Source organism: Papilio machaon, chromosome 16 (assembly GCF_912999745.1).
Source record: "Papilio machaon chromosome 16, ilPapMach1.1, whole genome shotgun sequence".
Lineage (NCBI taxonomy): Eukaryota > Metazoa > Arthropoda > Insecta > Lepidoptera > Papilionidae > Papilio > Papilio machaon.
The window spans coordinates 3,181,367-3,200,871 of record NC_060001.1 but is presented as its reverse complement, the minus strand read 5'-3'; the positions used below and the strand labels follow the sequence as shown (position 1 = coordinate 3,200,871).

Here is a 19,505-nt window from a genome sequence, read left to right as displayed (position 1 = left end):
CCCTATATAGTTAACTCAACTATTTGACACATAGCGAATTTTAATATATTCGCTCGGAATAAAAATTTAGTGGCCTATGTGTTCTTTTAGACTATGTTGTCGACATCTAAGCCAAATTTCAGCGAGATCCATACAGCCATCTAAACATTTGCATTTATAATATTAGTAAGATTACTTTAGTTAATATACATAACTAAAATAGAAAAAACAAATACTTTTTGGAAATAAATAATTTCACATTATCAATATGATGTTAAGTTGAATTTCAGGGACACTTAAACTAATTTATAAATTTAATTTATTCTGTTACTTATGAAATTTTCGGACGGAAAAGAATTTAATTTATTTATTGTCTTTGATAACAAATTTTGATTATTCCGTATTTTATAAAAATAAATATATCAATCTGTCTATTCAAGTCAAACCATTAGCATCAGCGAATGGATCGTTATTTTGGTGTCACAATAAAAAACAATTTCTGTTCATTTCCCTTTCGCTGGCTTATTGTTTTCACGATGAAACAAAGCAGTCGAGTCGAACTTTCCTACTTATATTTCAGTTTGGATCGTTAATGTCACAGAATTTTCGAATTTTATAATGATCTATAGGTCAATTAAAATAAAAGTTAAGAGCTATTAAATATAAAATTTTAGAATAATGATATATGAGCTTTTATACTTTGACATTCGCTTGAATCCATCCATCAAAACTTTCGCGTTTATAATATAATAAGATTTTTTTGTTTTAACTTTACTACAGCTTTTTAACCATTGTATAACACCTTGTCCTACCTATGTTTTGTAAATTGTATGTTTGTCTCTAAAATGACAGAATAATGCGGAGATAATTAATATAAAAACGTGTAAAACCTACTTTCTACTCATCAATCTAGGATTTCCGCTAACACGTTACGTTTTGTGTAACAAGTTTAACAATGTAAGAGCGAGCTCGATATTGTTTAAGTAGACTCCAGGCTATTAGTGAACAATTAAGTAAACTAAGTCAACCAACAAACTAGCAAAGCTTATAGTGGTTGCCAAGAATATTAATACACGCATTCATGACTTTAATCAGTAATAATAAGAATTAAGTACTGATTGTATTTAAGTAAATTATTTAAAAATAAGCTAATATAGTCGACAGCTAGTCGACTATAAATAGTCGACTAGCTGTCGCCCGCGATTCCGTCCGCGCGGGAAAATAACTTAATGTTAAAAACTCAGCATAAACACTACTTAAAATACTGTTTCAACAATATTCAAATATTATGATTTTGATTAAAATAAGCGATTCTGCATATATATTTGTATTCATGATAGCAGACAAAGATGGCGTCTATTGGTCTCGTCTGCACAATGTCAATGACTGCCGGTCCCCCGGAGCCCCGGGGCGAAGGCTCTCATGAGAGCTGACGTCGTCTTTCGCTCGTTACATCGTCGTTTAACTTCACGCCAACAATAGACGCTGCTAACTTCATTATTAATCTATATTTCGAACAGTGTCTACACTTCGACTTGCATAATGAGTCTGCAAGTGCAGTTTTGTTATTTTTAAGAAGTTAGTAACTAGAAATTTTAAATAATTTTCTATTACTATAGTCGTAATTAATTGTAATATATTTCTTAATTTAAAACTACTAACAAAATATATTTCTTGTTTTTGTTATATAATGTAATATTTTCTTTTATAGGTAAGTCACGGGAATATTAAAATTACAACTTCCAAAGTATATAAGGGTAAGTAAGGATACAGTATAATTATATTGCAGTGTTGTTCTCGAGTATAATTTGACTGATAATAATAATAATTATTATTATAAATCTATACGACCACTGTTAAAAACTAACAAACAGGAGTTTCAATTTCATACGTTTATACGTACAATTCGAAGATGTGACTGTTGAAGCTGTGAATCGCTAGCATAAACTAGGCGGTTGTCAACGTTACCTTAATGCGAAATAATGTGGAGCGAGATTACATCGACACAAATCTTTACTTGCATGTTATTGCTGAATGTTGTGTTCGACAACACCACGCTAATTAATATTATTAGCGTACCAACACTTTAGTACGTGGAAGTCAGTCATGCAAAGTTGCCGAGAAACTTCGAGTAATGTTCTTGAATATCGAAAACCGGCGTCAAAAATTCGCAAGCCGAATTGAATTTTCGCTTTCGACATTTCAAATAGTAGCTTTACATTTCCAACTTCAAAGAAAAATGTTAGATATATTTGTACATCGAAGTGATGGGAAATAAGTTTGAATTTTATTTAATAAACAATCCCTTTTCTTGTAACGTTCGTTTCAATCAACCGAAGTGATTGGCCATCACTTGCAATATTTTTCATTAAGCTGACATTAATAAGTTTTAATACTTTGGAATTAATAAGGTAGGCTAAAAAAGCAGTCTCGTGTGATTTTTTATGCTATTAGATGACAAACGAGCAAGCAACCATAAGCTACCCATAAAAATACTTAATTGCAGATGCTTTGCCTTAATCGATGGAGATGGGAATGCACAGAAAGACAATATTTACCCTGCCTTTGCGACCTCCTCTGCCAAATCCACTTCTGCTCATCCTTTCCTTAAAAGAAAAGGGCGAGAAGTGAAAGAGGAACAAAAAAAGGTCTCGGCTATTGCACTGACTCGCCGTTAATATTGCAAAGGCGAAAAATAAAATAAAAGATATTATTTTAAAGATACTATAATTACAATTCAAAGGATAAGCGGAACTCCTCCAAAATATAAACAATGAAACTAACAGGAAGAGAATAAACATAGATTAAATTCTATGCGCAAAATTTAAATGTCATTAAGTTGTTCACTTCGAAACTTATTCACGAGAGCGTAATACTGTGTGTAATAAAAACAATGAAGAAACAACAATAAAAGTGCGATCGCGACATGAACGCCGCGTTGTCGCAGCGGAAACGCTTCATTAGGGAGCGGAACAACACTGCGAATTTTAACCCCTACCCTTCAATGGTTTCTGAATTCAAATACATTTTTTTAAACTAAACATGGAATTTTTATTCTACTTATTTTTCCTAATCTTATAAAATAATATTAAAGCAGTGCAAGTGACGCCGTTTTTAGCTATAAGGATGCCTTTGAGTATGTATTTTAGATAATTTTTTTGGTCACCGCAAATTGTGAAACAAAGACGTCAATTAAAGTTAATTCCGAGATCCCAATATAATTCAATTACACGTAATTTATCACAACAATACGGATATTTGAGATCATCATTGTTACAAAGCTGAGCTTCGAAGTCAAGATTGTTCACAATCGGCCATAAACCCTTTATTTAACGTAACTCAAAAAAGGGTCTAGACTTTATCCTATTAATCATGTAACTGTGAAAAGGTGGTCCATTTCCTTTGATGTAATACGATCAATTCTACATTGTTAACGTCTGCGTTCTATAGCCCGGTAATGATAGTTTGTTCTCGACGTAACTTATCATGAACGATATTACCTAAGAAACTTTCGTATTTAGAGGACCTCAATATGTTATCTTATTATTTAAAAATTCCATTTTTTAAAACATTTGAAAATATGTTAACATAGGGAAATAGATAATCTTTTTAATAACTCTAAATTTCGTAGATTATTCGCCTAAGTTAAAACGTTGAGAAGTTATTCTATTTAAGTAAAAAGAGATTTTGTTCCAATTTAGCTGTCTAATTAAAACGTTAGTAAACGAAACGGGGACCGTCTCTGCGATAACTATTCTACATTTTTTATACAAAATTAATTACATCGAGTCCGACGTAATTCGACAGAAGGTAACGGATGAAACTGTCGAGGGCACAGTAATTAACAACGTTTCGCGCAAACTTAATATTTTTATAAAATTTATAACTCTCGCAGACAAGTTTCATAAAACTGAACGCATTTTCAAACATCTTTTTCTACGTTTAAATCATGAATTTATGTTAAGATTTTTAAGAAAGACTCTTCAAATTATTTTGACTAAGCTTGGTTTTTATGTTGTTAAAAACGTTTTGTGTCAATAAAATATCATTTATAAGATTTTTTATATAAGAGAATGGGGACAAACTACAGCGAACAACGAGGTGATCATTAACGTCCATGGACGTTTGCAAAGATATTTTTTTTTCTCAATCCGATTTTAATAATTATTTAATTTTACTTATAATTTAAATCTATTGGAATACTTAATTCTAATATTGTAACTTAATTCTACTATGGTTTACAATATACTGGTTAATAGATGGAGGTCAATGACTGAAGTCAACATGCCCACGTGTACTAGTATTGACTCTATGCGGCGAGGGTTACCATACAATTTCAAGTACCGCCTCAAGAGTCCTAAACCACTGAAATAAAATAGAACGAAATTGAGGTGGGCGTTAGATGTTTAGGGTGCTATTGTTGATCCGGACTTATTTTACTGTAGTACTTATTTTTTGGTCATTAAATCGCCGTTATTATGTACTTAAAAAATGGTCTATAATACAGTTTTATTGATGTTTCTTTTAGACTAAGGAGTGTAGGGGTATTCGTAACATAAATTTTTACAGATATTATCGAAATAGTCAGTCAATAAATGTATTTCTGTAATTATAACGTACCATGATGTTAAATAGCCTTTTGTAGAATACTTTAAGCAATCGGTTTATACTATTTATTCATACATTTTTTTAAATAACTACTTGTCGCCCGCGACTTCGTCTGCGTGTAATTAAAAAAAACGTAACAAGCCTATGTGTTCTTCCAGACTATGTTCTACATATGTGCCAATTTCATCAAGATCCGTTCAGCCGTTCCGCAGATACGTTCAAACAAACATCCATCGATCCCTCCATCCATCTAAACATTCGAAAAAATTGTAAATGAAACGTACCAATGTCTTATATTTCATTTAATACAATGTATTTATTCCATATGAGATATTGTTACGTAATTCATAGTAACAGAATTATCACATTGTATATGACAAAAACCCTGTTACTAGCAATTAGATTGTCCCTACCCTAAGTCACGGTATGGCGCCCCTCGCCTAATGTATTGCAAAGGTATACATTGTTTGCATATACAGCACACCTATCATTGTTTGTTTACCCTACGTTATAGTCGCACTCTTTTGTTTTGAATTCAAAAATTTTATTTTTCTAGAATTGCAAATACCGTGTGTACAGTTTTTGACTAAACTTAAGCCCGGAAATTTTCATATGAGTCACGCTTAACATTTTACTTGGCGTTTTTGATGATCGTACTGTAAAAAATGTGTCAAAATTTGTTTATTCAACAAAAAGAGGTTTTAAATATATTTTTTTCAGAAAAGAAAGGTATTTGCTTTCATGCATTTTAATCTTATCAATTTGTTCTAGAATGATATAGCTGAATAAAACAATGGAAAGAAGTGATAAATTATTCAGTTTATGACCGCTCCGACCTTAGGCCAAGGCCGGCGGTGCCGGTGCGAGCTATTACAGGGGCAACGCTATTCCTTTACCAGATACAATCGCAAAAATAATTTAAAGGAGAAAAATCGGCAGTGCCTCCGTTAGGAACTAATAACTTCCAGGGACCGCTATCTTTCCGCAAGACAGCAGTTAAATAAGCTAAATTGGCCCATCCCTTAGGAGAGCCACTTTTATTGCATCTCACGTCTACCATCCTTCGCGCTTCCATGTTTGATAACATCGATTTATTATTACCAGTGTTTGTTTTTATGAAATCCTCTACGGATTTCATCTCAACACATTGTTTATTTTATTGACACGTAAATCACGTTTCGTTGGATAGATAGCTTTTTAAATCTTAAAATAAATAACATGTTAACGTTGATATATTTTTGGTTAATTATTTAGATTTAGATGGAACTGATCATTGATGTAATTTTTTTATAGATTTGTCTTTGAGTTCTGATTTTTTACGTTCATTTTTTCGTTTATTATTTTATAAAATGAAAGGTAGAGAGAAATAAAATATAAGAGAGTTTTATTATAAAATTTTAAAATTGGTAACGCTAAACCGCTTTACAAATTATTTTAATGATTTGTCGATTTCAGTATATTTAAAGTATTTTTTTGTACTCTTATTACAATTATTATTATTGTTATTATTTGTACCTTAATACATTAATTTAGGATGTATAAAAATTACATGAGAATAAACTAAAATATCGTTGTTTCAATTTTAAAGAAAATGTAAATACAGGAAAATTTGGGTGCGTAGTAATAGATGTCTGATTTAATTTATTTTCTTTTTTCCTTCAATGCCTTTTCTTGTATTGTTGGCAAATATTTTGTTGTTTTAAAAATCTTGTTCATTGTATTTAGTAGGAAATTCTTTTTCCTTTTATCGAATAGAAATAGAACTTGTCGATAGTGTTTCTATAAAGAACTTCTATTGGCGTGATCAAAGACCGGATGATGCAATAAAATAGATTTAACGAATAACATAGACAAAGGCTGACCACAAAACTTGTCCCGTACACAAGTTGACAATACTCGATGCGAACACGTCGAATGTCTTTTGTGTAATTGTAGGTCGAAATTTAAAACGTTGTTTTGTGCTTGGTAGTTTCAGGAAGAACTTTTTTGCTATTTGGCTTTTTATAACTGCAAAAACGTGAACTATCAGACGTTTTAATGTAATGGTAATTTTAATAGATTATTTCTTAGTCTGGTTAGATTGTGAGCATTGGTATATCGTAATATATATGTTTTTTTTTAATTTTAACGTTAAAAAGTTGTTATTTACCTTAACAATTTTTGCCGGATTTGTTTCAGTTAATATATTTTGTGCAATAAAATAAATAGCACTTTCTCATAAATACATATAATTAATTCCAAATAAAGTATATTCAGTGATAAAAAGTCGCATTGGTTCTAACTTAAAATACGACAGAAAAGAACAGATCTACGGAATGTAAGTTAAATGTCTATAAAACTTGTCACCCCAATGCCCGGTACTGCCCGGAATGAAAGAGATGTTGTGCGTTTTCGTCACTCTTCCTCCCTCTTTCCCCTACCTTTCACCCCCGCTCGTTTGCTTACAATGACGTAATCTTTAAAGGAGATAACTAATCTCCCTAATTGATCTTTTCCTTGATGAGTTAAACAAATGGGTGGAGTGGGCAATAATGAGCATAAACATCTCGTCCCATAGGAAATGTTTTTGAATAATATCCGTAGCTCTTTCTATTATGCTTGCTACATTAAATTACTTTGTTGTTGACGTATTAAAGTTGGTGGCAGGTGAAGTTTATTCCCTCGACGCCATTAAACAAGCTTTTAATATAGCGCGCCGTTATGACAACTCGTTACCTTGTGTTGATGTGGACTTTTAATTTCGTTATGCTCTTAATAGTATTATGTTGTTGAGATGTTCAAAACTTTAATTTAGAGAAAAAAGTATGAAAAGTTAACTGCTAATTAAGAAATTGACTGGTTTAACTAAAACATTTTCAATTTTAATTGTTGATATTTTGTGTATTGGCTTAACGGGAATAGTTGTAAAGGATGATGTTTAAAACTAGACACAGTTTTTTTAATTCTCGTACAAAGAATACTCCTACAAAAAATTATCGCGGAATCTCATAGGCACTAATCAATTTTATTAATATTACAAATGCGAAAGTTTAGATGGATGAATGGATGGATTGTGATGAAATTTGGCACAGATGTCGAAGATAGTCTGGAATAACACATAGGCTACTTATTACGTTTCTTTTTTTAAGTCCGCGCGGACGGAGTCGCGGGCGACAGCTAGTTTCTTATAAATGGACGTCGTTCGATTACGTAAAGATGAAAGCTTTGAATAATGTTATTTGAGATAATATTAATTTTAAGTTGGATACAAAGTTCAACGATAGATATTTATTATTGAAGCTGCCGGAATCAATGCCAAGTAACTGTTAAACCACAATCTCGGTTAAAACTTTTAGATATTGTTTGACAATATAAATAAAATTGTTTAATGTTTCATTGGTGGAGTTAAAAAGAGGTTGGACAACTATTAGTATTAAATAGAATTAAATAATGTAGAAATATAAATGCGAATGTTTGGATGGATGGATGTTTGTTACAGGGTATCTCCCGAATGGCTTAACGGATCTCGATGAAATTTGGCATACATGTAGAACAGTTTAGTAGAACACTTAGGCTACTAATTAAGTTTTTTTTTAATTAATTCCGCGCGGACGGTATCGCGGGAGACTGCTAGTATAATTATAAAAGTTTGGATATTATCTTTTTATTTTTCTCTTTAGTCACTTTAACGTGACTTTTTAAATTGTAAGAACATAATAAGAAACGTAATCTTGATAAACATTCCATTCAAATAACGTTGAAATCCTCATAACCTAGATTTCTTTTCCTTTTCACAATCAATGGAGAGTTCTGAGAAAAAAGCCTTTATTTGTATAAGTTACGTTTCCATTTTCTTTTATATCTTTTACGAATATAAAGCAAATTTTCTTATTATGTACAAAGTATTTCAAAGAAAGAACCTATTCAGCATGACCGTGACATTATCGGCTTGATAAAGTACAAAAATGAAGTTAACATTTGAGAATAATTTATGAATATAGTTCGACTAACAAAGCCGCCATTTGTAATATTAGGTTCTGCAAGGTCTTCGAGCAAAAGGTCAACGAGTCAGTCTAGGATGTTAACACTTATGTATTCCTGTGCCTGTGTTTCATTCTATTTTCTCTCTCACTATTTTTTTTTTGTTGAAAAGTTTCAACGAACATTAGTTTCTTAAGATTTTTAAATCTATAACTATATTTTTTTAGTATTAATCTTTTTACGTATTTCTTTTCAACATAGTGCTTTCATTTGAAGTTTGCATATTAGCTTTGCATTAGATGTGCCTTAAGTTTATTATATGTTAAAAAATAAGATAGAATTTTAAATTAGATAACATTTTTACTATAAGTACCATTTAAATATTATATTCGCAACATAAATTTGGGTAAAGCGTGACTTTTCAACAGATTCATTTTAGATTTTATAGCAAGCGATGGGATTGAGAATCTATGCATGAAATAAACATATCTTTGGTCGAATGTAGCATCTTAGATTGAGTTCAGAAAATGTGAAAAAAACGAGGAACCTATATAATTGAAGATTGGAAGATAGAGGTCAGACTGTTATGAAATTTATTTGTAAGACAGATATCGAATAAGTAGAGAAGTTTAATAATTTTTAATATATTTTGACAACTAGCTTTTGCCCGCGACTACATTCGCGTGGAATTAAAAAAAACGTAGTAGTCTTATAAAAATATTTCTTCTATCCAATTTATGTTTAATTAGATTTCCCGATGGCAAATAAAGTTTTTTTTTTCATTCATAGCAGGAAGCGGTTGCGTGTAACTTTTAGTAGTTTGCACTATAGAATGTTTTTAAAGTTTTTCACTAATTTTACCGGAAATCACGAGTCGCTTCGCCGTATATCGCATGTTTCCACTTCATTAATAATTAAAGTTTTTTCTTGCTGCCCCTCGCTACATCCACGCCCAGGGGAAATATATACGAGACTAATAACGATGAAGGTAAACTTTCCTTATACATTTATTAATTGGCACTCAGGTATTGTTATTACATTTGACAGCTGAAACGTATGTGAGTGTAGCAATAAGGCCTTTCATACACAAAGCACCGTATATCTTTTACCCGTTGATTTTAGTTGCTCAGCGACTTACGCAATACAAAATAAAGCTTCGTACACAGGGATGCTTCGCTAACATTTTGTTCTTTCATCGCCAAAGCCAGTCGCTCGCAACCTGATTATCAAGATCGTCATGAAGTTGTCGACGTGATTTTCTAGATAGGGGAGCAAATCAACACAGTTTACATGTTGTTATGCCTGTACTGACCGAATAGACGACTCGCGTCGACGATTCAACGTTGTGTGTACGGAGCGCGCGCAACGCGATACCCGTAACGCAATCATACAATAGCATTTTCGAAGATTTTCGTTGCCTTGTGTACGATGGGGCTCAGTCTTGGAAATTACAGAACTATATGATTCTGTGTAATTCTTGAATACAATTGAAAAACAGATAATCCTTTAATAACAGCGTATGTTTATGGTTTTGTTCTCATTAATTGACACTGAACTCTGGTTGTTAATTAACTGGATTAGTAGATATATTGGCATGAAGCTATAACTTGGTGTTCAACGCTGAGTAATGATGCTTGTTTAGCGCGATCTATTCATGTAAGCTCATTAAGCATAATCAACAAGAACGATAAATTTGATTGGCAGACACTAACACACGTTCACGAATATCTCATATTTAATTATTACATTCTATTAGCATTTTATGAACTATTTGCTTTAGATTCAGATGAAAAGAAGATTATACATGTCATTTGATGAGATTTTTAATGGCCACTGAGACAGTTCCTTAGTATTTATTTCTCATATAAGTAATCAAATGAAAATTCTTCATTTAAAAGTTTAAAAGTAAATTTACACAGAAATTGTAAATGTAAAATGTTTGTGCACAAACTGTACATTGACATTAACAACCTTTCTGAAACGGACAAAGAAAATTAAATAACGATAATGTGTAATCAATATAAAACGATGTAAATGTACTCTGCGAAGTAGTAAGTACATTAAATAAATACAATCACTAAACATAGATGCAATTCGTACTTACATCTATGCACATACATATATGAAGTTGTATTTCTTAACATTTGTAGGTACATTGAACTCATTAAAATACAAACCTGTGCACATTGTATTACATACTAGCACCCCGTCCCGGCTTCGTGCGGGAGCATATTTATTTTTAAACATATTACAAATAGTTATTTGTAGAGTACTTATCATTATTTTCATTATATTAATGTTTAAAGCGTTTTTGACATAAGTCCATTATTTTTTGGAGTTTATTAGTAATATAAATATAAATCTTTTCTCCTTATAAAAGGGTAATTTTTGAAAAAACACAAGGTTTATTTTTTTAAATTCCTATCTTTAACTCTGATAAACATGCAGGTAAAAGTTAGTTAGAATAAATAGATAATTTTAAAATAAAACGGCAAGGTAGAGGCGATTGGCGCGTAACTTGTCCGCACGTAATGTCTGGGTGCTTTGTTTGCGCGCGTTATCGCAATTTGCAGCGGCCGGTGGCTATCGCCATGTCGGTCTATTGTGCTCATGTTAAACTTGAAAGCTGTTTTGTTTGGCGATGTTCTGTTTTAAATGCGCATCGAATTACTTAAACTAAACTATACCAGACTTAGTAGAGTAGACTCTCCCACTCAATCTACTTAATAAAACAATTATTTGTTTATCAAGTGATTGTCAATCTGTGTATTATAAGTTCATGCCCGAGACCATATTGCCTTAATTTGTGATTCATGCATCATTTCAGGGAGCAATTTTCTTAATTATACTGTAGTGTACAGCGTTTTAGTTTAATTAAACGTCACATCTATGATAAACGACTATTACGTTATACTATTAAATTCATTATGTCGCCTTCAAATACTATATGAACCGTATAACGTAGAAACAACGCGTGTTGTCGTGTCACGTCTATCAGAACGTGATATGTGAAGTAAATGTGTTTGTTATTGAATAAATAATCGGACTTTTGGCGTTTGACGCGTGACGGGCACATCCCTGAGGACACAGCTAAACAATAGGTATGTATACTTTGTTTAAAATGTTATATCAGTGGGAAAATGTATAAAAGAGTATATAACAAACAATGCAATATAGGTAATATATTTAATACATTTTCTCATTTATTTATTAGGTTCAATGCAAATCATTCAATTTCTTTTCAGATACGTGTAGGTTGCATCATGTTTGTAAGAACGTCGGACAAATGTAGATGTATGTAAATCAAAATCGAAAAACGCTTTGCAAGTCAAGTGTTTAACACATGAGTTACCGACGCATCAGGCATAATTCATACACATTTACGTTACGTAAAATTTTAATAGTATATCTAATATATAAAATTCTCGTGTCACAGTTTTCGTCACCGTACTCCTTCGAAACGGCTTGACCGATTCTCATGAAATTTTGTGAGCATATTCAGTAGGTCTGAGAATCGGCCAACATCTATTTTTCATTTTTTTCTTAACTGCGCGCGGACGGAGTCGCGTGCGTCAGCTTGTTGTTTTATAATTTTCTCAGAACATTAGATACATGACAATATTTTTGTTTTTTATATATCGGCTGGCTAAAATTACAAATTTAATGTGTTGACTAATAAATGAATGAATATTAAAATTTAATTTATACAAGTAGAATATTGATTATATTTGTATTTTATAAAGATTAAATAAGTTTTTTAATACTTACTTAAAAAGTACTTAATATTCGCTCAATGTTTAATAATAAAAGTTTAATGAGTTAGACTTCGAGTATTGAAGGACATCGATATATACTTCTTGTTAATAATTTTCATTGATTAAAATTACTATGAAATTCTAAATGAAACTTTGTAAGTTACATTAAAGTTTGATAAAATTTAAGGCACTGATTATCTCCATGAGTTGTTACTTTTGTTTCGCTTTTTATTATGTTAATAAAAAAAAATGTTTCTGTCAATATGCAATTAGAAAATGCAATGGTAATCAAAACTCCATATATAGTCGTTAAGCAATACTTTCATTATGAAATTATTTACCTTATTTGAATGTATATTAATATTAAAAAAAAATCAATTGTACAATTAATAAAACATTGCCATGCCTACTTGCACACGGTTGATAAGCTTGAAATAGACACATTTTATTTTATTATTATTTTTATCGTTCTACGTTGAAGAGCTTTAACATTTACCTTCTGTCTAAAAGGTTTAACTTTATTACGAATGTTTACTCGCCACCAATTTAATGACACTAACATTTTGACTACTTTAAAGATATATATATAAAGTTTATGAATTATTAAATTGTATTTGTAATATTATATTTACTATAAATATATTAAAATATATGATATATGATAAATATATTTTTACAATAATTTTATTCTTAAGTTCCATATTGCGTTGTTAATGTTAACTTTTTTGCAATATTCTAAGGAAAATGAAAGTTTTTAGCCGACTTCAAAAAGAAGGAGGTTATCTCCGTAATAAATGTTTTTCAATTGCAATGAAATAAAATATTTATCAATGAAACCCATTTTATTAGAAGGTTTAATCACAAAATAAAAAAAAAATCATATTAAATTCCTTATAACAAAAAATAATAACTACTTATATATATTTTATAACAATTTTAAGAAACAAATGTTCCAAAATTCGAATGTCTTAATTATTCAGGTACATATTCTACAGAAATTTAACAATCATGTACAATACCGTAGGTTTCTGAGACCGAAATCTACGTTTAAAACATATTATTATATCTGTTTTGTCAGAGATAATGACAGGGATGACGATATGTTTTATACAGAGATTTTGGTCTCAAAAACCCACAGTAATACGTATAAATTTATATGGACTAGTTTGATTAAGTTTGACCAAATTAAGACCTATGTGGACTATATAAGATTTATTTTACAATGCGCTGTGTTCACTTACGAGTACATTTGGATCTTACAGAATTATCTAAGGACTTAATTAATATAATACAGATCGCTAAACTTTCTTAAAATGTATGAAATGGAATTAGAAACATTATAAATTTGTTACAAAATTGATCTCCATCTTATAAAGATTTTATATCGAGAGATCGCTTTGTCTATACACATCTTGTTTCTTAAATTGAGAAATTTTATATAAATTTCGACTAAAATCACGCGTTGTCTGATACCATACTTATGTTATAGTCAAATTACGATATTCGGCCTCTCCGCGGAATGACCGATTACTCCTAGATTTGAACTTCTATTTCCTAGATTTTAATTTCAACAAATAACAGATGTATTTTTGATCAAACATAGAAGAGCCTAAATTTTTAGCTGCGCGTGAGTTTAGCCGTGATTTAGTTATATCTTGTTTTTTATTCACAATTTCATACAAATCAGTTCTTTGACTCGATGCGATCTAGGAAGATAAGTTCTAATGCCATAAATGTTCTTTGTAGTGAACTGGTACGAATACCGGCTTCTCAACTGCGACCGTGTTTACAACTGGTACGTGTACCGTGTTATAAATTGGTACGGTCTTGATTATCGGTACTTCTTTCAATACTGGCACTTCTTTGATAACTGGCACTTCTTTGATTATTGGCACTTTCTCAATGTGATGATGGTGCAGCGTGTGGACTTCGTATGGTACATGGATACGTATACTGAAATAAAGAATGGTATTATAAAAAATATTTTTTTTTCCAAAATCGATGTCAAATGAAGACTGACGATTTTGTATTATGTTACTCTGGTAAAACTAAAAAAGGAGAAAAATTAAGTTTGATTTTGATACGTATTTATACACATAGGTACATTATATACTCTATTTGGTTATTGTGAATATTAATACCGACAATAAGTAGTTATAGTAAATTTTACTTCGTGTACTGAATACTAATCAACCATAAATAGACCGAAAAATTGCATGTGGTTGCACAACACAGATTAATTTACTCCTCTAGTATAACTTGATTTTGACAAATATTTGACCAATGTTTGTCAACACTTACTTAGTACGGTGGGTGCCAAACGGATCGGGACTCGCCACTGGGTTTGCCAAGCAATGGCTGGCGAAGATCAGAGTGCAAATGAACTGAAACGAAAGAAATTATTAAGAAACTAAGCTATTCCATAATTAATTAGTTCTTAATATTAACATTTAAAAACATATTAACTACACTTTCATGATAAGTTACAGAGCAGCAATCTAAGAATGGGCCATCAAGGGAAAAAGAATTCTTTAATAGTTTAAAAAATGATGGGTAACGTGATTTAAATACAATTATTAGAATCAAAAAATAAATCGATCAACTAGTAAAAGTTTCACAAATAAAAAGACATTTTTATTTTAACTTTCTTGCTATTATTTAAAACACTTTTTTCGAACTTCCTGCACTACACAAATTGACATCGTGAAAAAGGCATTTCCAAAAATCAGTTTTTCCAGTTTTGATTCCGTCCCGATTTTTTTTATTTATGGATATGGTATATATAAGTAAAAATAAAATAAATGTGCAACTTACAGCAACGTGATGGATCATTGTAACGTGTGGCGTGCGTCTGTGGTGCGTGCGCCTGCGCAGCTCTTTAATATCACCCCGGGTTGTGTAAGCCTGCCTGCCGCCACCGTCACGCCGCCTGACGTCGCAAACGAGGACGATTGCCTACCGCACTTGCACTTCTGCATTACTAAACTATTTACCTTATAATTAGATTATTCGGTACTTAATTAATCAATCTAATTGGTACTATAAGGATAGGATGAATGATGTTCAATTTTATTTTAATGTTGTATTTTACAGCTACCTTTTAAGACTAGATTTTACCCGCGACTCCGTCCGCGCGGAATAAAAAAAAAATAGAAAACGGGGTAAAAATGATCCTATGTCCGTTTCCTGGTTCTAAGCTACCTGCCCACCAATTTTCAGTCAAATCAATTCAGCCGTTCTTGAGTTATAAATAGTTTAACTAACACGACTTTCTTTTATATATATAGATTGACTATTCATATGTTAAGGTTAAGTTAAAATTATAATATTTGCTACTTACAACGGTTTTTATAAAGGTCAACGTTAAATTTACCTGTTAACTTAGTTTATGATAATCGCATTTTTAAATAGAAGTCAATTTCCGTATTCCCATTTCGGGCTGCATTTTCATTACGGTTAGACTCATCACGTTCATATTTGCTAGACTGAAAAAAATTACCGTAGAAGTTATCTTTGAATCAGGAAATTTTTCTAAGAAACCTATTTTGATACGTTTTCTACTAGTTTTTTTTATTTATATCCCGTTGGAAATCTATTTCCAGTATGTAATAACGTTATGTAAACTAGCGAATGCTTTCTAGAAAATTTGTTGAAAAACTAGTCGACATGCTTCTGTACATATGAGGCTTGATTACGTATTGTTGTGACTGTTTACAAGGAACGGATATTATGGGACTCTTGTTTTATATAAGACCTGGATAATTTATTTTTCTCATGAGCATGTTAACTTCTTTTGCGTAACTATTAGAATTTTATATTAGACTAGCTGTCGCCCGCGACTCCGTCCGCGCGCAGTAAAAAAAAAAAAAAAGAAAATGAAAAATAGATGTTGGCCGATTCTCAGACCTACTGAATATGCTCACAAAATTTCATGAGAATCGGTCAAGCCGTTTCGGAGGAGTACGGTGACGAAAACTGTGACACGAGAATTTTATATATTAGATATATTTGCGGTAGATCAGTGACTGGCTGGAAACGATCTACGTGTGTATTGACCTTGAATTATTGAGTTAAAATCTTGCATATTATGTTTTATAGTTAGACACTATACTATTAATAGTAAAAAGCTGTAAACTTCCTCTACTTAAAGTCTTATTCAATAAACTTTGTTATGTCTTCCAGAATTGGGTCAAAAGAGTGATTTGTCTTAATTTGTACAAGCAATAAAAGATCTAAAATAAATGTTTTAATTAAAATCTAGAATGTTTACCTTTCAATCGGAAATGTATATCGAGGTTAGTTGTTCCGTTTGTAGCGGATGCGGATCCGTTTGTTGCCGTGTTATATGTTTGTTATGTTTTACTATTCTACAATATACAAGACATATTATAATCGTTACTTATTTACTTAATATTATAAATGGGAAAGTAAATTTATAAAACTATATCTAATATATAAAATTCTCGTGTCACAGTTTTCATCACCGTACTCCTCCGAAACGGCTTGACCGATTCTCATGAAATTTTGTGAGCATATTCAATAGGTCTGAGAATCGGCCAACATCTATTTTTCATTTTTTTTTAACTGCGCGCGGACGGAGTCGCGGGCGACAGCTAGTAATATATAATATCTAACATTTTAATCTTATTAGGTTTCAATTCCAACGATATTACTTCTAAAGCATATAATATACTAATTCATATGACATAAGCGTTGTTTTAGTCTAAAATCTAAATATAACATCCAGGTCAAGGACTACTGACATAAGGAAATTGTGTTATCAATTTAAATGGCAATACATGTTTCGTTACATCAATGTAAAGTAAAAAAATACTAAAACAAGTATTACGTTACTGGTCACTAAATGATTCTACATTCATCGTGTGATCGCTCGATAAATTTAAATTTCAAATCCACGGGTACTATTTACTTGTGTTCATGCGTCCGTCAGTTTATAATCGTACAGTGATTCATTCATACATCTCAATGTTAATTTTACTTGCGCACACGCACATACATTACCTGTTATGTAATTGCAATTTATGTAACTTCAATGATAACTATAATTAAGCCAAACATGAAAATCATGTATTGTACATATAAGAGAGTAATATTTATTTTTCCATAGTTTTTATAAGGTTTTTAAGGATTTAATAACAAAGTGGAATTAAATTTAGAAAATTCTCAAAAAGATTATTGCATTAATAAAGTTTTTTTTATTTCATTAATTTTCCATACTATTTGTAATTTCTTAAATATCTTACACTTAGTGTTAAGATTTATATTTGAAATTATTTTCCGAAATTGTCATTCACGGCTTTCCACTGATATTTCAAAATTGCACACATGTTGCATCTCTTCCGTATACGACTGTAAGCAATGATGTCAGTCGTTCGTGAGTACAAGCGGTACACTGCACGAATAGTAACGTCCTTTTGGTCATTTGTTGCAAAATGTTGGACATTACGCGAAATGCGTGCATCGTATTATTGGTAACGATGCAATTGCTATTTATTTGATCACAATAAAACTGCACAGAATTAGGTTACTTATTTGACCAGTTTACCCGAGGATAAGAATTATAGTCTAACGCTTGAGTTCACTGAGGGGTAGGCAGATTATGGACTTCCTGGGTGTGGGTCAGACAAACCCCTTTCGCCTCTTCCACATTCATAAGTCTTCATTAGTGCACTAAATAAATCACAATATTTTAATGAAGTCTCTTTATTTTTTCTTTAACCACATTAATTATTAATTTGAAAATTGCATAATCCGATGTATGTGTGTGAACATCATTTCATAGGAATGGGGACTGACATGCATGAGCGACATCGAATTAACTCGGCTCATTGATTCAGTTATTAAAATGTCGGCGAAATTTATTAACTAGTAAAGACACAACTGTTATTTTTAAAATTAACTAACGTGTTCATTTTTAAATTTACTAAATTGATTTTTAATTCTGGTATTAATTAAACAGGAATTAAAAAAAAACATTAACCGTGACTTTCTGAGACTAAAATCCCGATATAAAACAATGAAAAAACAAAAACATGAATGACGATATTTTTATTCAGAAATTTTGGTCTGAGAAACGGTAGGTTATTGCAATAACACTTAAATTTAAAGTTGTGCTCATAATTTATATAATTAGGACTCTCAACTCAGTAGATAATTCAACTCATTTTATAAATTACACTAATACATGTTTTACCAATTTATAACCTATGCAGAATTATCGTTAATCAGTAATAGCGGTTTTGTTATACTGAAATGTTAACTGTGTGCATTGCTTGTTTGTCTAGTGTACCTGAGGCGGAATCTGCGCTGTTTCGATTCTAGATTATGTTTTGAATCACACAAGACTCTGGGGAAGCATTAGTTATTTACCGAAGGCTCTTTATCATGCATTATCAGTGTAGTAGCTGTATCCATGTAACTAATGTTACCCGATTGTATTGTTTTACTTATTAACTGCTTAGTTACAATCTCTTTTATCTTCAAAACAACATTTTTAATTAAACAATAAATAAAATATTGTTGACTAAGATATTTTTGATCGTTGATAACGAATTAAATTGGTGTAAGCAAAACAATGAAATGTTTTTCAAACAATCCCTTTTAGAGTGTCGCAGACAATTCAGCATGGGCTAACATACAATCTGTTCAGACACATTCAATTCCTTTGACATTCGAATAACATAAAAGAATAATATAGACATCCACCCCTATGTAGAACAAGTGGAAAAGCGAATAAGTGCAATCAGACGTATTTCCCTTGGCGCAGCGCCGTGCACATCGACGGCAAAATCTCTGCAATGGCCGACCGATGCTTTTTGTTCACGAATTATTTATTGTCTGCAAGATTGTACCTTGAATTAGCCAGAGGCCAACAATCTTACTTTTAAAGATGTAGAAAATAACAGATATAATTCACATCACCTTTCTTTATATATACTGTTTTTCTAGATCTACTTTCTTTATAAATATTTACTAATTAAGGGAACATTAATAAACTATGTATTGACATGAAATTCCTTGTTACGTACAATAGTATATACAATGTAAACACAATTTCGCATCAACAAATACCTCTTATCTCGAATTCATGTATTCTCAACCATAAACCCCATGTCAGTCATTAGCTGCTCTACACATAAACTTTGAACATAACTATAGAAACCAAGGACTGTGCTGTTACCA

General features: G+C 31.3%; 2 protein-coding genes across 2 annotated transcripts in view; one reads left to right on the top strand and one right to left on the bottom strand.

Annotated features, from left to right (window-relative positions):
* The window catches only part of LOC106716738 (semaphorin-1A), a 253,117-nt gene that overhangs the window by 31,348 nt on the left and 202,264 nt on the right, over nt 1-19,505 (top strand). The window lies entirely within an intron of this gene.
* Nucleotides 13,860-15,214, bottom strand: LOC106716739. Its single transcript, XM_014510321.2, has 3 exons — nt 15,117-15,214; nt 14,604-14,686; nt 13,860-14,255 (listed from the first exon to the last, which is right to left on the bottom strand). The coding sequence occupies exons 1-3, from the start codon at nt 15,132-15,134 to the stop codon at nt 14,024-14,026; spliced, it is 333 nt and encodes a 110-aa protein (XP_014365807.2). The 5' UTR covers nt 15,135-15,214; the 3' UTR covers nt 13,860-14,023.

Bases quoted from the DNA above. Each gene is read 5' to 3' on its own strand.
- LOC106716739 (XM_014510321.2), bottom strand. The intron at 14,256-14,603 runs GTAAGTGTTGAC...TCTTTATTTCAG, and splicing joins TTTGGCACCCACCGTACTAA to TATACGTATCCATGTACCAT.